The following is an 18,903-nucleotide window of genomic DNA, read 5'->3' as shown; positions in this document are numbered from 1 at the left end:
GGAGGTAGAAGAGTGAGGGAGGCAAAGACAGACATAGATAGCATGAAGGTTTCGGAGGGTGGTGCAAAGCAAGGGTAGTTCTCCCAGGTCTAACACGGCACACCACTGCTATATTTATCTTTCAGAATCAGACCCCCCTCCCCTTCCTCCCAAACACACACACAAACACACACAGTATGAATAATACCCCAGAAGCACTATGGTAACTGTCACATCATCGATCACCAAACAAACAAGTAATATCTTGCTAATGGGCTAGTCTATCACTGGTACCAGAGGACCCAGTTATCACCTCCATCTAGCTTCCTAATGATGTGTTTGTGACCATGATGGTCTAACTCTCACAGGCACCTCGCCAATCAAAGGTGTTGATATGAAGGTGTGAATAAAAACACAATAACACTCTATTAGCAACGCATTCACACACTCATAAATACAAACACTCAGGTGTACACACGCACACACACACACAGACAAATAAATGATGTAATTAAAGAGGTTGAGCACTGGACCTTACATTGTCAACCATTGTAAGACAATGGACTAGGCCTTTTCGCTGGCCAAAGCAGGCAGCTGAGTGTCAGAACATGCTGGTACACAAAGAGTAGTGCACTATTGCATTCTGCAGATCTGCATTATTCTCAGTTTATTGCTGCATTTCCTCTCTTTTATATGATTTGACTAGTCTGCAGGACACTACACAAGGCATGCAAAGGCAACATATGCATGCAGTCTTGGCCAACTAGTCAACAAAGTGCCATCAAAGTGAGTAGATATTCTTTTCACTGTATTTAGATATTCGCACACTAATACATTAGCGTATTATAAGGCCTCTCTCCTCTCCAACATTGAGATGGCCTTGAATTGTTGTCGGGCAGAGTTTGGGCGTTGTTGGCTGGCTGTGGTTTTATACGGTGTATACACTCTGACCTGGTCCCATCACATCAGTGCTCTTGTAAAGAGAGCCCAGCAGCGCATGCACTTTCTGCGATGGATGAAGAGAGCACTCCTCCCCACTCCAATTCTCACCATCTTCTACCGAGGCACCATAGAGAGCATATTAACCAACTGCATCTCTGTTTGGTTTGGAGCTTGCTGTGCCTCTGACTGGAAGTCCCTACAGAGGGTGGTGAGGACAGCGGAGAAAAACCATTGTGTCCTCACTTCCTCCCATACAGGAAATAGCAAAGAGGCGCTGTCTGACCAGGGCTCACAACATCAATACGGACACCTACCACCCGCACCATGGACTGTTCTCACTGTTGAGCTCTGTCAAAAGGTTCCGCAGTGTGGAAGAAATTGGGATTTCCTGTGTGCTTACATTAATCACTAATCAATAGAACTAGTCATTGGATACTAGTTAGTACGTTTATCATGTAAGCTTGCTATTAATAAGAGTATATTGTGTCTATGTGTCAGGTTAATAGATGTTCGGGGTCAGGAGAAAGTACTGGCTAAACGTTCCTTGTCATGATTACAAGGAGAGCTCCACCAATGAACTCTAGTCTGAGAGTTGTCATGTGTGGGGAGCAGTGAATCTCTTTCTCTGAGACTGTTGTAACGTCATTCCTGCCTGACTGTCACAATCTATGTTTACATTCTTGTGCCCTATTAAAGATGGTCCTTCGGCTTTCGGAGCGGAGAGAGACCTGGTTGAGACCTAAGCTTGGTGTTGTGTTGTCATTTTTGGTCAGAAGACTGGTTTTCTCTCCCAATCTGCAGATTGATAAATACTTATTAAAATCCAGAACTCAACTGAACTTAGTCATTCCGTTTATGAAGAGACGGACAAACACTTTCTTCAGCAGCTTTGGATGCAGAACAACCAGGTTCTGCAATAGCTTTATCCCACAAGCCATACAACTGCTGAACCTAAAATAACAATTCCCCCATCCACCCTCCAACACCTTTACAGGTCTGCTCACTGAACCTTGTAATGATTTATTATTTATTATTCTTATACAAATATTTTAAATAATATTTTTATACATAGCTTACTATATATAAACTGGCTGTAATATATGTAATATATATTTTAGACATAGAATCAGAATCAGAATCAGAAAGGGATTTATTCGCCATGAAAGTTTGCACAGACAAGGAATTTGCTTTGGCAGGAAGGTGCATACAATAAACATATACCTAAAATTTAAATATGTGGACTAACTAACTAGCGATCTATAGGTTTTATAGATAGTGTACTGTATATACGCACTTATTTATGTAAGCACATCAATGCACTATCCTGAGTCTATTGAAAACGAAATTTCGTTCTTTTTTTTACTGTAAAGTGAAAGCGAATGACAATAAAGATGACTACTACTACTACTACCAGTCTTTAACTCATGTAAGTCTTTAAGAAGCAGCATCAGTATTACAGCAGTCTGCAGCTTTCCTCCCTTTCACATCAAATCAAATGTATTGTCACGGCTACAGCCGTGCCCGCCCCCCCCGGTTTCAGTTTTTTGTCCTGCCCTAGTGTTTCCCTGTCATTGTCTTCACCTGTTCTCGTTAGCATTATTGTGTCCACCTGTGTGTCGTTTGGTTCTGTGTATTTAGGTTTCTGTTTTGTGTCCAGTCTTTGTCTTGTCCTTACAATACCTGTCCCTGTGAGTGCCCTATCTGTTCCCCGTTTTTGAGAATTAAAATCCTTGTTTCGACCATGCCTCGCATCTCTCGTGCATTTGGGTCCTACCCCTCCTCACACCCTGACATGTATAGCCATTTTTACATTTACATTTATTCATTTAGCAGACGCTTTTATCCAAAGCGACTTCCAAGAGAGAGCTTTACAAAAGAGCATAGGTCACTGATCATAACAACGAGATAGCCCCAAACATTGCGAGCAGCCAAAAAATGAAGCCTACATTGTGAAAAACCAAATAAGTGCCAAAGGGAAGAACCATAAGAGCATGTAGTTAAACAAGTTACAATTAAACAACATGAACCTCAAAAAGTGCAAGAGTGTACCTGTAGAAAAGCAATCAACAGTAAAATATTTCACAGCGAGTACAAGAATTTTAAATCAGTTACAACTAACCAACAACAGCAACAAGTCTCTCAATAAGATTCATTGTGATCCTCGAGGAAACTAGCATCAGGTCCAGCAAATCATTCCTAAGTAGCGTTTTACTCCCGTTTTACTTTTTACAAGCAATGTCACAGTGGGCTTCCTGCCCCCTCAACCAACATCAACCCTCAAGGAAGACAAGGAAAAACTAATTTGAGGAGAAAAAATTGAAGAAACCTTGGGAGGAGCAATTCAGTGAGGGATCCCCTCCTCCAGAGACGATTGGTGAAAGAGAGTTGCAGGACACAGGCTAAACATACATCAGGAAAGTGTCAATGGGTGATCGCCCAGTGACATTCAGCCTGTACCGTGAACTTGTCATGCTCTGATCAGTGATGCACAGTAGTCCATTCAAAATGTCAGTTTGAATCAGAATGAAATATATTAAAGACAACTCTAACAATCTTCTAATTGAGAACAAAAAAACATGTTTTGAAACATGCCCTCTCTTACAATCAATCTGGCATAACTTTGAATTCAGAAGATGATGTCTGCAGTATCTTCAGAGTAAAGATATGTTTAATTGCTCTTTTGAACCATGGATAAAAGAAAGCATAGATCAGAGGATTGAGACATGAATTAAACTGAAGGATCCAAGTAAGGAAATACAAGGAGGAAATATCTAGAGAGAAAGACCAGCAGAAATATGGTGTGAAACACAACAGAAAAAACACAACAACTATGCCTAGAGTTCTTGCTGCTTTTCTCTCAGACCTCCAAGTCTTTTCACCAGAAGATGTTGAACATCCCACTCTGGCTTGTAGACTTCGTGCCTGAGAAATTGCCACCACAAATATTTTCAAGTAGAGAATTATTATGACACAGCATGGTGCAATAAATGTAACCACAATGTCAACCATCCCATTCATGTAACTCACGATAACCATGCACTCCCCAAAACACCTGTTGTTGGCATCCGGGTTAATTAAGTGCTGGAAAAGTTGCCAAGTGTTATAGAGAATAGAGCAAGCCCAGTTGATGGTGCTACACACTAAGGTTCTCCTCATGGTGACCTGGGAAGGATACAAGAGAGGTTTACACACAGCGATGTAGCGGTCTACAGATATGAGCACCAGGATTCCCAGGGAGGCGGAGATGAGTACGTAGGCAGAGTAAGGATTCAGAGCACACACCACGCTGCCCAGGTACCAGCAGGACTCCACGGTGCGGATGGCCTCCACAGGCATGACCAGCAGTCCCACCAGAAGGTCGGCCAGAGCCAGGGAGAAGACGAGGGCGTTGGTGGGGGTGTGGAGCTGCCTGAAGTGGGAGATGGAGATGAGGACCAGCAGGTTGAGCAGCACCGTCAGCAGAGACACAGAGGAGAACAGGGTGTAAATGAACACAGACTCAGATCGGGAGCGGTACTGCCTCCTGCAAGACTTGTTGACCTGTGGGTAGCAGGCTATGTACTCCTCTTCTGATAGGTGCTCCATCTCCATGGAGGTAGAAGAGTGAGGGAGGCAAAGACAGACATAGATAGCATGAAGGTTTCGGAGGGTGGTGCAAAGCAAGGGTAGTTCTCCCAGGTCTAACACGGCACACCACCGCTATATTTATCTTTCAGAATCAGACCCCCCTCCCCTTCCTCCCAAACACAAACACACACAGTATGAATAATACCCCAGAAGCACTATGGTAACTGTCACATCATCGATCACCAAACAAACAAGTAATATCTTGCTAATGGGCTAGTCTATCACTGGTACCAGAGGACCCAGTTATCACCTCCATCTAGCTTCCTAATGATGTGTTTGTGACCATGATGGTCTAACTCTCACAGGCACCTCGCCAATCAAAGGTGTTGATATGAAGGTGTGAATAAAAACACAATAACACTCTATTAGCAACGCATTCACACACTCATAAATACAAACACTCAGGTGTACACACGCACACACACACACAGACAAATAAATGATGTAATTAAAGAGGTTGAGCACCGGACCTTACATTGTCAACCATTGTAAGACAATGGACTAGGCCTTTTCGCTGGCCAAAGCAGGCAGCTGAGTGTCAGAACATGCTGGTACACAAAGAGTAGTGCACTATTGCATTCTGCAGATCTGCATTATTCTCAGTTTATTGCTGCATTTCCTCTCTTTTATATGATTTGACTAGTCAGCAGGACACTACACAAGGCATGCAAAGGCAACATATGCATGCAGTCTTGGCCAACTAGTCAACAAAGTGCCATCAAAGTGAGTAGATATTCTTTTCACTGTATTTAGATATTCGCACACTATTACATTAGCGTATTATAAGGCCTCTCTCCTCTCCAACATTGAGATGGCCTTGAATTGTTGTCGGGCAGAGTTTGGGCGTTGTTGGCTGGCTGTGGTTTTATACGGTGTATAGACTCTGACCTGGTCCCATCACATCAGTGCTCTTGTAAAGAGAGCCCAGCAGCGCATGCACTTTCTGCGACGGATGAAGAGAGCACTCCTCCCCACTCCAATTCTCACCATCTTCTACCGAGGCACCATAGAGAGCATATTAACCAACTGCATCTCTGTTTGGTTTGGAGCTTGCTGTGCCTCTGACTGGAAGTCCCTACAGAGGGTGGTGAGGACAGCGGAGAAAACCATTGTGTCCTCACTTCCTCCCATACAGGAAATAGCAAAGAGGCGCTGTCTGACCAGGGCTCACAACATCAATACGGACACCTACCACCCGCACCATGGACTGTTCTCACTGTTGAGCTCTGTCAAGAGGTTCCGCAGTGTGGAAGAAATTGGGATTTCCTGTGTGCTTACATTAATCACTAATCAATAGAACTAGTCATTGGATACTAGTTAGTACGTTTATCATGTAAGCTTGCTATTAATAAGAGTATATTGTGTCTATGTGTCAGGTTAATAGATGTTCGGGGTCAGGAGAAAGTACTGGCTAAACGTTCCTTGTCATGATTACAAGGAGAGCTCCACCAATGAACTCTAGTCTGAGAGTTGTCATGTGTGGGGAGCAGTGAATCTCTTTCTCTGAGACTGTTGTAACGTCATTCCTGCCTGACTGTCACAATCTATGTTTACATTCTTGTGCCCTATTAAAGATGGTCCTTCGGCTTTCGGAGCGGAGAGAGACCTGGTTGAGACCTAAGCTTGGTGTTGTGTTGTCATTTTTGGTCAGAAGACTGGTTTTCTCTCCCAATCTGCAGATTGATAAATACTTATTAAAATCCAGAACTCAACTGAACTTAGTCATTTCGTTTATGAAGAGACGGACAAACACTTTCTTCAGCAGCTTTGGATGCAGAACAACCAGGTTCTGCAATAGCTTTATCCCACAAGCCATACAACTGCTGAACCTAAAATAACAATTCCCCCATCCACCCTCCAACACCTTTACAGGTCTGCTCACTGAACCTTGTAATTATTTATTATTTATTATTCTTATACAAATATTTTAAATAATATTTTTATACATAGCTTACTATATATAAACTGGCTGTAATATATGTAATATATATTTTAGACATAGAATCAGAATCAGAATCAGAAAGGGATTTATTCGCCATGAAAGTTTGCACAGACAAGGAATTTGCTTTGGCAGGAAGGTGCGTACAATAAACATATACCTAAAATTTAAATATGTGGACTAACTAACTAGCGATCTATAGGTTTTATAGATAGTGTACTGTATATACGCACTTATTTATGTAAGCACATCAATGCACTATCCTGAGTCTATTGAAAACGAAATTTCGTTCTTTTTTTTACTGTAAAGTGAAAGCGAATGACAATAAAGATGACTACTACTACTACTACCAGTCTTTAACTCATGTAAGTCTTTAAGAAGCAGCATCAGTATTACAGCAGTCTGCAGCTTTCCTCCCTTTCACATCAAATCAAATGTATTGTCACGGCTACAGCCGTGCCCGCCCCCCCGGTTTCAGTTTTTTGTCCTGCCCTAGTGTTTCCCTGTCATTGTCTTCACCTGTTCTCGTTAGCATTATTGTGTCCACCTGTGTGTCGTTTGGTTCTGTGTATTTAGGTTTCTGTTTTGTGTCCAGTCTTTGTCTTGTCCTTACAATACCTGTCCCTGTGAGTGCCCTATCTGTTCCCCGTTTTTGAGAATTAAAATCCTTGTTTCGACCATGCCTCGCATCTCTCGTGCATTTGGGTCCTACCCCTCCTCACACCCTGACATGTATAGCCATTTTTACATTTACATTTATTCATTTAGCAGACGCTTTTATCCAAAGCGACTTCCAAGAGAGAGCTTTACAAAAGAGCATAGGTCACTGATCATAACAACGAGATAGCCCCAAACATTGCGAGCAGCCAAAAAATGAAGCCTACATTGTGAAAAACCAAATAAGTGCCAAAGGGAAGAACCATAAGAGCATGTAGTTAAACAAGTTACAATTAAACAACATGAACCTCAAAAAGTGCAAGAGTGTACCTGTAGAAAAGCAATCAACAGTAAAATATTTCACAGCGAGTACAAGAATTTTAAATCAGTTACAACTAACCAACAACAGCAACAAGTCTCTCAATAAGATTCATTGTGATCCTCGAGGAAACTAGCATCAGGTCCAGCAAATCATTCCTAAGTAGCGTTTTACTCCCGTTTTACTTTTTACAAGCAATGTCACAGTGGGCTTCACATACGCCCATAGAACTGCCCCTCAACCAACATCAACCCTCAAGGAAGACAAGGAAAAACTAATTTGAGGAGAAAAAATTGAAGAAACCTTGGGAGGAGCAATTCAGTGAGGGATCCCCTCCTCCAGAGACGATTGGTGAAAGAGAGTTGCAGGACACAGGCTAAACATACATCAGGAAAGTGTCAATGGGTGATCGCCCAGTGACATTCAGCCTGTACCGTGAACTTGTCATGCTCTGATCAGTGATGCACAGTAGTCCATTCAAAATGTCAGTTTGAATCAGAATGAAATATATTAAAGACAACTCTAACAATCTTCTAATTGAGAACAAAAAAACATGTTTTGAAACATGCCCTCTCTTACAATCAATCTGGCATAACTTTGAATTCAGAAGATGATGTCTGCAGTATCTTCAGAGTAAAGATATGTTTAATTGCTCTTTTGAACCATGGATAAAAGAAAGCATAGATCAGAGGATTGAGAAATGAATTAAACTGAAGGATCCAAGTAAGGAAATACAAGGAGGAAAAATCTAGAGAGAAAGACCAGCAGAAATATGGTGTGAAACACAACAGAAAAAACACAACAACTATGCCTAGAGTTCTTGCTGCTTTTCTCTCAGACCTCCAAGTCTTTTCACCAGAAGATTTTGAACATCCCACTCTGGCTTGTAGACTTTGAGCCTGAGAAATTGCCACCGTGAATATTTTCAAGTAGAGAATAATTATGAAACTGCATGGTGTAATAAATGTAACCACAATGTCAACCATCCCATTAATGTAACTCACGATAATTACGCATTCCCCAAAACACCTGTTGTTGGCATCCGGGTTACTCAAGTGCTGGAAAGTTAACCAAGTGTTATAGAGAATAGAGCAAGCCCAGTTGATGGTGCTACACACTAAGGTTCTCGTCATTGTAACCTGGGAGGGATACAAGAGAGGTTTACACACAGCGATGTAGCGGTCTACAGATATGAGCACCAGGTTTCCCAGGGAGGCGGAGATGAGTATGTAGGCAGAGTAAAAATTCAGAGCACACACCACGCTGCCCAGGTACCAGCAGGACTCCACAGTGCGGATGGCCTCCACAGGCATGACCAGCAGTCCCACCAGAAGGTCGGCCAGAGCCAGGGAGAAGACGAGGGCGTTGGTGGGGGTGTGGAGCTGCCTGAAGTGGGAGATGGAGATGAGGACCAGCAGGTTGAGCAGCACCGTCAGCAGAGACACAGAGGAGAACAGGGTGTAAATGAACACAGACTCAGATCGGGAGCGGTACTGCCTCCTGCAAGACTCGTTGACCTGTGGGTAGCAGGCTATGTACTCCTCTTCTGATAGGTGCTCCATCTCCATGGAGGTAGAAGAGTGAGGGAGGCAAAGACAGACATAGATAGCATGAAGGTTTCGGAGGGTGGTGCAAAGCAAGGGTAGTTCTCCCAGGTCTAACACGGCACACCACCGCTATATTTATCTTTCAGAATCAGACCCCCCTCCCCTTCCTCCCAAACACACACACAAACACACACAGTATGAATAATACCCCAGAAGCACTATGGTAACTGTCACATCATCGATCACCAAACAAACAAGTAATATCTTGCTAATGGGCTAGTCTATCACTGGTACCAGAGGACCCAGTTATCACCTCCATCTAGCTTCCTAATGATGTGTTTGTGACCATGATGGTCTAACTCTCACAGGCACCTCGCCAATCAAAGGTGTTGATATGAAGGTGTGAATAAAAACACAATAACACTCTATTAGCAACGCATTCACACAATCACAAATACAAACACTCACGTGTACACACGCACACGCACACCCACACAAACACACACACACACAAACACACACACACAGACAAATAAATGATGTAATTAAAGAGGTTGAGCACTGGACCTTACATTGTCAACCATTGTAAAACAAATGGACTAGGCCTTTTCACTGGCCAAAGCAGGCAGCTGAGTGTCAGAACATGCTGGTACACAAAGATTAGTGCACTATTGCATTCTGCAGATCTGCATTATTCTCAGGTTATTGCTGCATTTCCTCTTTTTTTATATGATTTGACTAGTCTGCAGGACACTACACAAGGCATGCAAATGCCACATATGCATGCAGTCTTTACATTGTCATTTAGCAGACGCTATCCAGAACGATTGATAGTCTTGGCCAACTAGTCAACAAAGTGCCATCAAAGTGAGTAGATATTCTTTTCACTGTATTTATATATTTGCACACTATTGCATCGGCGTATTATAAGGCGTGTCTAGCCCTAACCCTTAATAACTTCGACTTTCTTCCTAAATTATGTAATCAAAATTGCATAAGAGTAGACAAATAATTGGGTTAAACTATTCGAGGGACGTAGACTACAACGCGAAGGTCGAAAATGGGTCGTATTCCATTTCAGAAAGTCGTGCCCTTGCTTTACGTCAGCAACTACGAGAGTAAAATTTAAGGCCTGACTATAAACCCAGGGATCGTTCCGCAAATGTAAACATTTAATTACAAAATAGCCCGCTCACGTTTTTAAAAATAATACTAAGCGTAGGGAAAAGGGCGTTGGGAGGAAGTGTATGTGAAGGGACAGTGGTTAGCAATGGAATACTTCCGTTTGTCGACAAAACTCAAGCTCTGCTACAAAACTCAGAGGATCGAAACTGCAGAGAAGCACGGACCTCAACAGCGCAACAGGCCAAATTAACGGTAAAGTATGTAATTTACTGCATGCTCTATATGAATCTTGCTTTTTCATGCATGCATTGCCCGTCCAGCAGTTTATGTGGCGTAGCTTATATTGCGTAGCTTAATTATCAAAATACTTCATTTGCTGCCTTAAGACGACATTGATTGGCTTGCTAGCTAGCTTGGTTGGACCCTTAACTAACACAAGACAGTATAGTTAGCTTGTTCATGATAGACTGGGGCTTTTCTACTTTTCTACCGACACATTGTTGATTCGATTTTTCTTTTCAAAACGCAGTTAAGTACCAGACATGGCGCAACCTCTTCTCCAGACGATGCCCAGTGCCTCAACAGGAACCGTTGTTGTGACCGAACCCCTCTGTTACTGGGGTGGGAACAGGGTGCAACCCCGGGATTGTAAAAACGCGGAGCCGGTCTACGAACCTGCAACTGGTTTGTAGGTTTTATATATTTTTCCAAGTCTAACCCGAAAGCTCAAGCGGTTCAGTAAAGTTATTTTTAATTTATGTGAGATACTAATAATAATCACTGAGACAGAATGCTAAGATGCGACCCTCATTATTGTTACCCCCTGTGCAGGGCGTGTCCTGTGCGACATGGTGCCCTGTGGGTCAGAGGAGGTGGACCAGGCCATACAGAGTGCCCATGGAGCGTACCTGAAATGGAGCAAGATGGCAGGCATGGAGAGGGCCCGCGTCATGCTTGAGGCCGCTCGCATCATCAGGGTGAGCCCTGAAGCACAATACTTGTTTTAGGAAATAATTCAGATACAATACAGAATAGATACTGATTTTTTAAATTAATTTAATTTGATGCCTTATGATACAAACACTTCTCCTGAACTTTCCTTTGACCTTAATTTACAAGATGGTGTACTCCAGGAACTGTCGATGGCTTTTGCAGAACCTTTTTACCACACTCTTGAGCAACACTGTTGTGCAACTGTGCAATCCAAGTTATTCATTAACAGATCAGACTCTCCGCAGAGTCATGCTTTGAAGAGATTATCCTATCTTTATAACACATTTATTACTCCTTTCTGGGTTATTTTTGTGGGTCAAAAATCAGTCAGGTTGCTGAGCGGTTAGGGAATTGAGCTAGTAATCCGAAGGTTGCTGGTTTGATTCCCGGCTGTGCAAAATGACGTTGTGTCCTTGGGCAAGGCACTTCACCCTACTTGCCTCGGGGGAATGTCCCTGTACTTGCTGTAAGTCGCTCTGGATAAGAGCGTCTGCTAAATGACTAAATGTAAATTTATTTTTATATATATATTAAAGGCCTGTTGTTGTGTTTCACAACACCTATCTTTGCACCGCACAGCGCAATGGTTTATTATTGCTGTTAACAGGAGAGAAGAGACAGCATCGCCAAGTTGGAAGTGATCAACAATGGCAAGTCAATCACTGAGGCGGAAGTGGACATTGATGTTGCCTGGCAGTGCATCGAGTACTATGCCGGCATAGCAGGCACACTTGCAGGTGGGGTCTCAAAAACAGGGCAAAGTAAAGATGTTAACCATTTTTTAAACTGATTGACGTGTTTGAAGTGTGTCACCACCAGTATAATATGAAACGATCCTGCCATACTTGCAAGATAATTAATAGCTTTTTTTGTCGTTCTCTTCAGGCCAGCACATCCAGCTTCCAGGGGGAGCTTTTGCCTACACAAGGCGGGAGGCTCTTGGTGTCTGTGTGGGCATCGGTGCCTGGAACTACCCCTTCCAGATCGCTGCCTGGAAGTCTGCCCCTGCCCTGGCTTGTGGTGAGTAGTTAACGGACCCTCGTGACTCTCCGGTGGGACGATCTTGTCACACATTTACATTTAGTCATTTAGCAGACGCTCTTATCCAGAGCGACTTACAGTAAGTACAGGGACATTCCCCCGAGGCAAGCAGGGTGAAGTGCCTTGCCCAAGGACACAACGTCAGTTGGCATGACCGGGAATCGAATTGGCAACCTTCGGATTACTAGCCCGATTCCCTCACCGCTCAGCCACCTGACTCCCCACATTGAATACAAGATGTCTTCTGCCCCATAAATCATGGTGATTTATTTTGTGTGAATCAGAAAGGGTTTTAATTGCCATGAAAGTTTGCACAGACAAGGAATTTGCTTTGGCAGGAAGGTGCATACATTAAACATGTAGGAATCTTAACATTTTATATGAGATCCAACTATACTAAAGGTACATAGACTAGCAATACTTAGAATTCAAATAAAATATACAATAACATATAAAGTTGCCATAATTTACAATATAAAAATACAAATATTACAAAAAATACAAATGGTACAAAACATACAAATTGTGTATTGTAGTGCAAATTGCAATGTGTTTAAAGACATTAAAGTCGGTGTGTGTGTGTGTGTGTGTACATCCGTCTCTCTCATTGCTACTAGGAAATTCCATGGTGTTCAAGCCCTCTCCAATGACCCCAGTGACGGCTGTTATCCTGGCTGAGATCTACAAGGAGGCTGGAGTCCCAGAAGGGCTGTTCAATGTGGTGCAGGGGGGAGCAGAGACTGGGACTCTGCTCTGCCACCACCCCATGGTGGCTAAAGTGTCCTTTACTGGCAGTGTCCCTACAGGGAAAAAGGTATGGGTCAGGTAGAGCTGATCACTAACTGTGAAAATGAACATGGAAGATTCACGTAATGCATAATACTATGTCAGTAATATGACTTCTGCCTACTCAGATTATGGAAATGTCTGCAAAGGGGGTGAAGCCTGTGACTCTGGAGCTGGGTGGAAAATCTCCTCTCATCATCTTCAAGGACTGTGAGCTTGACAATGCTGTGAAAGGGGCACTCATGGCCAACTTCCTGTCTCAGGGAGAGGTGAGACATTCACTGCAGTTACAAGCATTCTTGACTACTCTGTGCATTCACCTGTTACAGGGAGGTCAGGTGGCTGAGCGGTGAGGGTGTCGGGCTAGTAATCTGAAGGTTGTAGTTCGATTCCCCGGCTGTGCAAAATGACGTTGTGTCCTTGGGCAAGGCACTTCACCCTACTTGCCTCGGGGGGAATGTCCCTGTACTTACTGTAAGTCGCTCTGGATAAGAGCGTCTGCTAAATGACTAAATGTAAATGTTATGGAGTCAAGAGAATAATGTATATTAATGCTCTGTGACCTTGGTTCGGTGCATTGAGTCAAGGCCATCATCTGTTTTCTAACAACACGTTGTCACCTGTGCAGGTATGCTGTAATGGGACAAGAGTGTACGTGCAGAGGGAAATCATGCCTGAATTCCTTGAGGAGGTCGTCAAAAGGACTAAGGCCATCCCTGTGGGCGACCCTCTGTTGAAGGCTACCCGGATGGGGGCGCTGATCAGCAAGCCACACATTGAGAGGGTGCTGGGATTCGTCAGTCAAGCGAAGAAAGAGGTACGCCAATAACTTCAGATTCGTTTTTTTTGCCCTTCGTCATAATCAGTGTGTTGACCGATTTGGGTTTCGGTTGTTTCAGGGAGCTAAAGTACTTTGCGGGGGCGAACCATTTGTTCCCAGTGACTCCAAACTGAAAGGCGGCTATTTCATGTCACCTTGTGTCCTTGGTGAGTCTCCTCGCCCGTCGGGTTTATCCACCTGGGCATCCTCCTCTTATATGTTTGATTTCCATTTAAATAAATATTAAAATACATTCAATGTCAGGCCTACTCGCAAGTAAGGTTGTTTTCTGTTGTCCCAACACAGATAACTGCAGAGACGACATGACTTGTGTGAAGGAGGAGATCTTCGGCCCTGTGATGTCCGTGCTTCCCTTTGACACAGAGGAGGAAGTTCTGAAGAGAGCTAACGACACAACCTTCGGTCTGGCCTCTGGAGTCTTCACCAGGTGCTGCCCCTGTAGTCGAAATGAGTGCCCCAAATGCTGTTCTGTGTTCTCTTTGCGTGTTGGTTGCTGTCTAACTACTAGCTAAAAAGTCTTGGTCGACTGTCCTTTTTTGCAGGGATATATCCCGAGCACACAGGGTTGCAGAGAACCTTCAGGCTGGGACATGCTTCATCAACAACTACAACATCAGTTCTGTGGAGCTCCCTTTTGGAGGGTATAAGATGTCAGGTGAGCTGTCGTCTACACATTGTGTTGTCGTTGTTTTCGAGGGGACTAAGTAGTATCTCTTTGACATGCATTCTGTTTTTCTCCAGGCTTTGGCAGAGAGAATGGCACGGTGACCGTGGAGTATTACTCCCAGCTGAAGACTGTAGTTGTGGAGATGGGAGATGTGGATTGCCTCTTTTAGACACCCGTAACTGTTTTGACGATTTGATGAATTCTCCTCCTCCTATTCTCCCAGCTGAAGACTGTAGTTGTGGAGATGGGAGATGTGGATTGCCTCTTTTAGACACCCGTAACTGTTTTGACGATTTGATGAATTCTCCTCCTCCTATTCTCCTTTCTTCAATAAACTCATCTCTCAAGTGCCATAATGCTCCAACACTAACTGCATATTTCTTTACCAATTCCCACATTGTCTAACAAAAGTACTAGCGTTGATAACTTCAAAGTCGAATTTCAGTGTCAAAGGAGAATGTTTGCTATGTCAATCGCATCATGTATGTTTGTCTACAGCAATACAAATAAAACAAACTGAGCATTCTTATCAAATGATTAGTAACATTCTTGTAAACCTAGTGATACGACCCAGTGATTAGTAATGCAGTTCTGCACAGTTCCTTTGGCTGGTATCCCCAAGTAGAGCTGTGGAGACACTTGGCAGACGAACTAAAAGTAAACTTGCTGGAAGCTCCGTTTAAGTTGACACTTCGATATACATTCTCTTACTGCAGACAAGATGTTGAATGACGATGTTATGAATGTAGGTCGGACGGCAGTGACCTACGAATGTTGATCCGCCCACGCGCACATCCCGGAAACGGAAATATCATCAAAATGAAGTATTATTCGAAAATCTGAACTGGGAATTATAAATCTGTGTGTTTCTGCCGTTCCCGGAGGCCAGGTCGAAGAAAATCTGTTTTTGTCAATTGTTTAAAGTAAGTGGCTTTATATATACACCGAATAAGCTATTCTTTGTGTTGATGGGTGATTGCCGTGATAAAATCAGTGGACCATGCATTGTATCAAACCTCGGGTGATAATTATAAATCGCATATAGCTGTTATGTTGGCTACCTTTAGACGGTTGAGTTGACATTAGCATTACTAAAAACATTTTTTATAAAGTAGAGTATGGTATAAACTTGCAGTGCCAGAAATAGCCACATCTTAGCCAAGTCTGGTTTAGAAAGTGACACCACTTCAATTGTATATCTATGCACGTTAGCACACAGACCAAAACTCAGGTTGGCTATCTAGCATATAGTGAAACCTTGTACTGAAAGTATAAAAAGGATTTGAGCTACAATTGCTGTTTGCCATCAGGACAGACTGATCAATTTGTTTTGCGGACGCTCGGGCACTCAATCGTATAGCATGTATTGCAAAATAACGTGTAATTTATTTATTGTAACTATTTGGATTGTTATATATTATACATGGGTGGCCAACGTTGTTGTGAGTCGACGACTGGTCTGGTGACGGGAAGTCAGCTGACAGGCTGTGCAGACCCAGAATTTTTTAAGGTGTAGGAGACAAATCTACACTCTGTCCCGTCTAGTCTCTACCCCTTTCTAACGTTTATTTGAATCTTCTCCAATACAGGTGTACCTCTCAGAAACATGAATGACTTTGCAGTTCTCAACACCGGACGAAAAATGCCCCTCCTTGGCCTAGGAACGTGGAAGAGTGAGCCTGGAAAGGTAGGCTACTCCCAACTTTTTTCATCAACATAAGTGAATTCCATTTGTTGTCACGTAAATAGGATGTAACAATGGTTTCTGTTGTAGGCTAGTACACTGGTTGTTGTTATTTCATCCATGGTTATGATTTGGGGGTAATTTACAGGTGAAACAGGCAGTGATTTGGGCCTTGCAGTCTGGGTATCGTCATATTGACTGTGCTGCCATCTACGGCAACGAGGTTGAAATCGGAGAGGCTCTACAGGAGACACTTGGGCCTGACAAAGTAAGCCAACCAATGCATGGCTTTTTAAAGTTTCTTTCGCCAATTAAAATCAAGGCTATTGACAGTCATTTAGCTTTTCTATTCGGGTATTTCCTGTGCAAATGACCAAATGAGCACAAAACGTCTTCTTTCCTTGTGTGCCTATTGCTCATCTTTTGATCTTGATCTACTGGTACAACAGGGGCTTAGGAGAGAGGATGTGTTCATCACCTCCAAGCTATGGAACACACAGCATCACCCTGAAGATGTGGAGCCCTCTCTGCTAAAGACCCTGAAAGACCTGAGGCTGGAATACCTGGATCTCTACCTCATCCACTGGCCCCACGCTTTCCAGTAAGCACCTGCACCGCCCGAAGGAGAAGAGCTCCTCCCAGCCGTGCAATCATACTATGTCTTCACATGCAATCAATAGTATTATTTTCAGAATGTGGGTTATACCAAGTAACACTCAAATTAACAATTCACATCATGTCAGATGTATAAAACAACATAACCTTCCTGGGCATCACCGTTCAGTTTCAGCGTAAATTCATATTATATCAGCATCCTTCCTTACATTTAGTTATTTAGCAGACGCTTTTATCCAGAGCAACTTACAGTAAGTACAGGGACATTCCCCCAAGGCAAGTAGGGTGAAGTGGCTTGCCCAAGGACACAACGTCATTTTTTTGCATGGCCAGGAATCGAACCAGCAACCTTCTGATTAATAGCCCGCTTCCCTAACCGCTCAGCCATCTGACCCCATCCTTCCCTTCCCTTAGACGAGGTGATGTACCGTTCCCTAAGAAGGAGGATGGAAGCATGCTGTATGACGAAATTGACTACAAACTGACGTGGGTTGCCATGGAGAAGCTGGTCGAAAAGGGTCTAGTCAGAGCCATTGGTCTCTCAAACTTCAACAGCCGACAAATCGACGATGTTCTCTCGATTGCCAGCATCAAACCCACCGTGCTGCAGGTAAAGACTGAACTTGCATCCTCGTCGACCCGTGTTGACCCCTCTCAATTATCTTCTCCCTGACATCTTCTTCTCTGCAATCCCACGCTTTTCTAAACTTCCTGTCTACCTGAAATGACCACAGTCTTTGTGTGTGTGTGTGTGTGTGTGTGTGTTTGTTTGTTCCGGTACACCTCTTCAGGTGGAGGGCCATCCATACCTGGCTCAGGTGGACTTGCTAGCACATTGCCGAGACCGAGGCCTCGTGATGACGGCTTACAGCCCTCTGGGCTCTCCAGATCGAACATGGAAGCATCCGGATGAACCTGTCCTGTTAGATGAGCCAATCATTGCTGCTCTGGCCAAGAAATACAACAAGTCCCCTGCGCAAATCATTCTAAGGTGAAAATAGAGAGAGTCAGGTGGCTGAGCGGTGAGGGAATCGGGCTAGTAATACGAAGGTTGCCAGTTCGATTCCCGGTCATGCCAACTGATGTTGTGTCCTTGGGCAAGGCACTTCACCCTACTTGCCTCAGGGATAATGTCCCTGTACTTACTGTAAGTCGCTCTGGATAAGAGCGTCTGCTAAATGACTAAAATGTACATGTAAAATAATACTGCCGTGAAGACTTTTCACAAGATGCCCTCACAGGATAATCTTATAACTTTGGTTTCGTTCATTTTTAGGTGGCAAGCCCAGCGAGGAGTGGGAACAATCCCTAAAAGTGTAACAGAATCCCGTATCAAAGAGAATATCACGGTGGGTGTTGTCGACAAGCGCCTTTCAGAACGACATTACTCGCGACATACTTAATGACACGGTTTGTTCGACTGAACAGCATGTTTGACAAGGTGATTCCATATCGATGCTTGTTTACCGTTTATTATCAGGTGTTTGACTTCTCCCTCGAGGCAGAGGAGATGAAAAGTATAGTGGAACTGAACAAAGGCTGGCGTTACATTGTTCCCACTATCACGGTAAGTGTTCTCCAACTTCCCTGTACTGGTTGTGAAACTTTTAATAAGTCAAACGAGACATGTTGACAGTTGCTTTTGCTGTTCCTTTAGGTTGATGGGAAGCCTGTTCCCAGGGATGCAGGACATCCACACTACCCATTTAACGACCCCTATTGACATCTCACACTGCCATTCCCGCCTGTGCCTTGGGAAACGCTCCCTCAACACGCTCCAAGATGGTCGAATTTTCTAAAGACTTCATCTTTTTCATGGATCCTGAACATTGATCTGACAGGACTGAAAGTCTTTGGAAATGGGAATGTTCATAGGTGACGTGTCAGATGATTAGTCATAGATTAGTAAACGAGAGCATGATTGAGACATCACATACTCATCCTTAATAAAAGTTTTCATATATGCCTCATTGTCTGGTTTTATTATAAAACATGTCTGAGAACACAGGTTTTTGTGAAGCTAAATGAACTATCAGAGGTGAAGGTAAAATACGTGCTACACAATATAATATACTGCCAAAGAAAACAGAAAATGTAACTATTTTTCTTCCAACTCGGTCAAAACTGTGTACCAGAAAATT

The 18,903-nt window shown here is 43.4% G+C and overlaps 4 protein-coding genes across 5 annotated transcripts; 2 read left to right on the top strand and 2 right to left on the bottom strand.

The window, feature by feature from the left end:
• Positions 1–3,525: 3,525 nt before the first annotated feature.
• LOC136936618 (trace amine-associated receptor 13c-like) lies at positions 3,526–4,512 on the bottom strand. The gene has a single exon (XM_067230225.1). It carries the CDS (start codon positions 4,510–4,512, stop codon positions 3,526–3,528), a length of 987 nt encoding a protein of 328 aa, XP_067086326.1.
• Positions 4,513–8,044: 3,532 nt separating this feature from the next.
• LOC136936617 (trace amine-associated receptor 13c-like) lies at positions 8,045–9,031 on the bottom strand. Its single transcript, XM_067230224.1, has one exon. It carries the CDS (start codon positions 9,029–9,031, stop codon positions 8,045–8,047), a length of 987 nt encoding a protein of 328 aa, XP_067086325.1.
• A 1,241-nt stretch (positions 9,032–10,272) lies between these two features.
• On the top strand, positions 10,273–14,819 carry LOC136936733 (4-trimethylaminobutyraldehyde dehydrogenase A). 2 transcript variants are annotated; one of them, XM_067230362.1, is made up of 12 exons: positions 10,273–10,387; positions 10,665–10,819; positions 10,967–11,112; positions 11,736–11,865; positions 12,014–12,148; positions 12,787–12,983; positions 13,084–13,224; positions 13,584–13,772; positions 13,855–13,942; positions 14,082–14,223; positions 14,339–14,451; positions 14,538–14,819. In XM_067230362.1, exons 2-12 carry the CDS (start codon positions 10,678–10,680, stop codon positions 14,630–14,632), a joined length of 1,518 nt encoding a protein of 505 aa, XP_067086463.1. In that variant the 5' UTR covers positions 10,273–10,387; positions 10,665–10,677; the 3' UTR covers positions 14,633–14,819. The 2 variants fall into 2 exon arrangements, with proteins under 2 accessions (XP_067086463.1, XP_067086464.1); XM_067230363.1 differs by having other exon boundaries at positions 10,341–10,392.
• A 442-nt stretch (positions 14,820–15,261) lies between these two features.
• Positions 15,262–18,727, top strand: akr1a1b (aldo-keto reductase family 1, member A1b (aldehyde reductase)). The gene is made up of 9 exons (XM_067230370.1): positions 15,262–15,386; positions 16,053–16,150; positions 16,296–16,415; positions 16,597–16,748; positions 17,177–17,372; positions 17,554–17,753; positions 18,039–18,111; positions 18,243–18,329; positions 18,420–18,727. The coding sequence occupies exons 2-9, from the start codon at positions 16,070–16,072 to the stop codon at positions 18,483–18,485; spliced, it is 975 nt and encodes a 324-aa protein (XP_067086471.1). The 5' UTR covers positions 15,262–15,386; positions 16,053–16,069; the 3' UTR covers positions 18,486–18,727.
• Positions 18,728–18,903: the final 176 nt, after the last annotated feature.

Source organism: Osmerus mordax, chromosome 27 (genome assembly GCF_038355195.1).
Source record: "Osmerus mordax isolate fOsmMor3 chromosome 27, fOsmMor3.pri, whole genome shotgun sequence".
In the NCBI taxonomy this organism is placed as follows: Eukaryota; Metazoa; Chordata; class Actinopteri; order Osmeriformes; family Osmeridae; genus Osmerus; species Osmerus mordax.
Note: the sequence above shows the minus strand (reverse complement) of the source record. Positions and strands in the feature narration are given on the sequence as shown.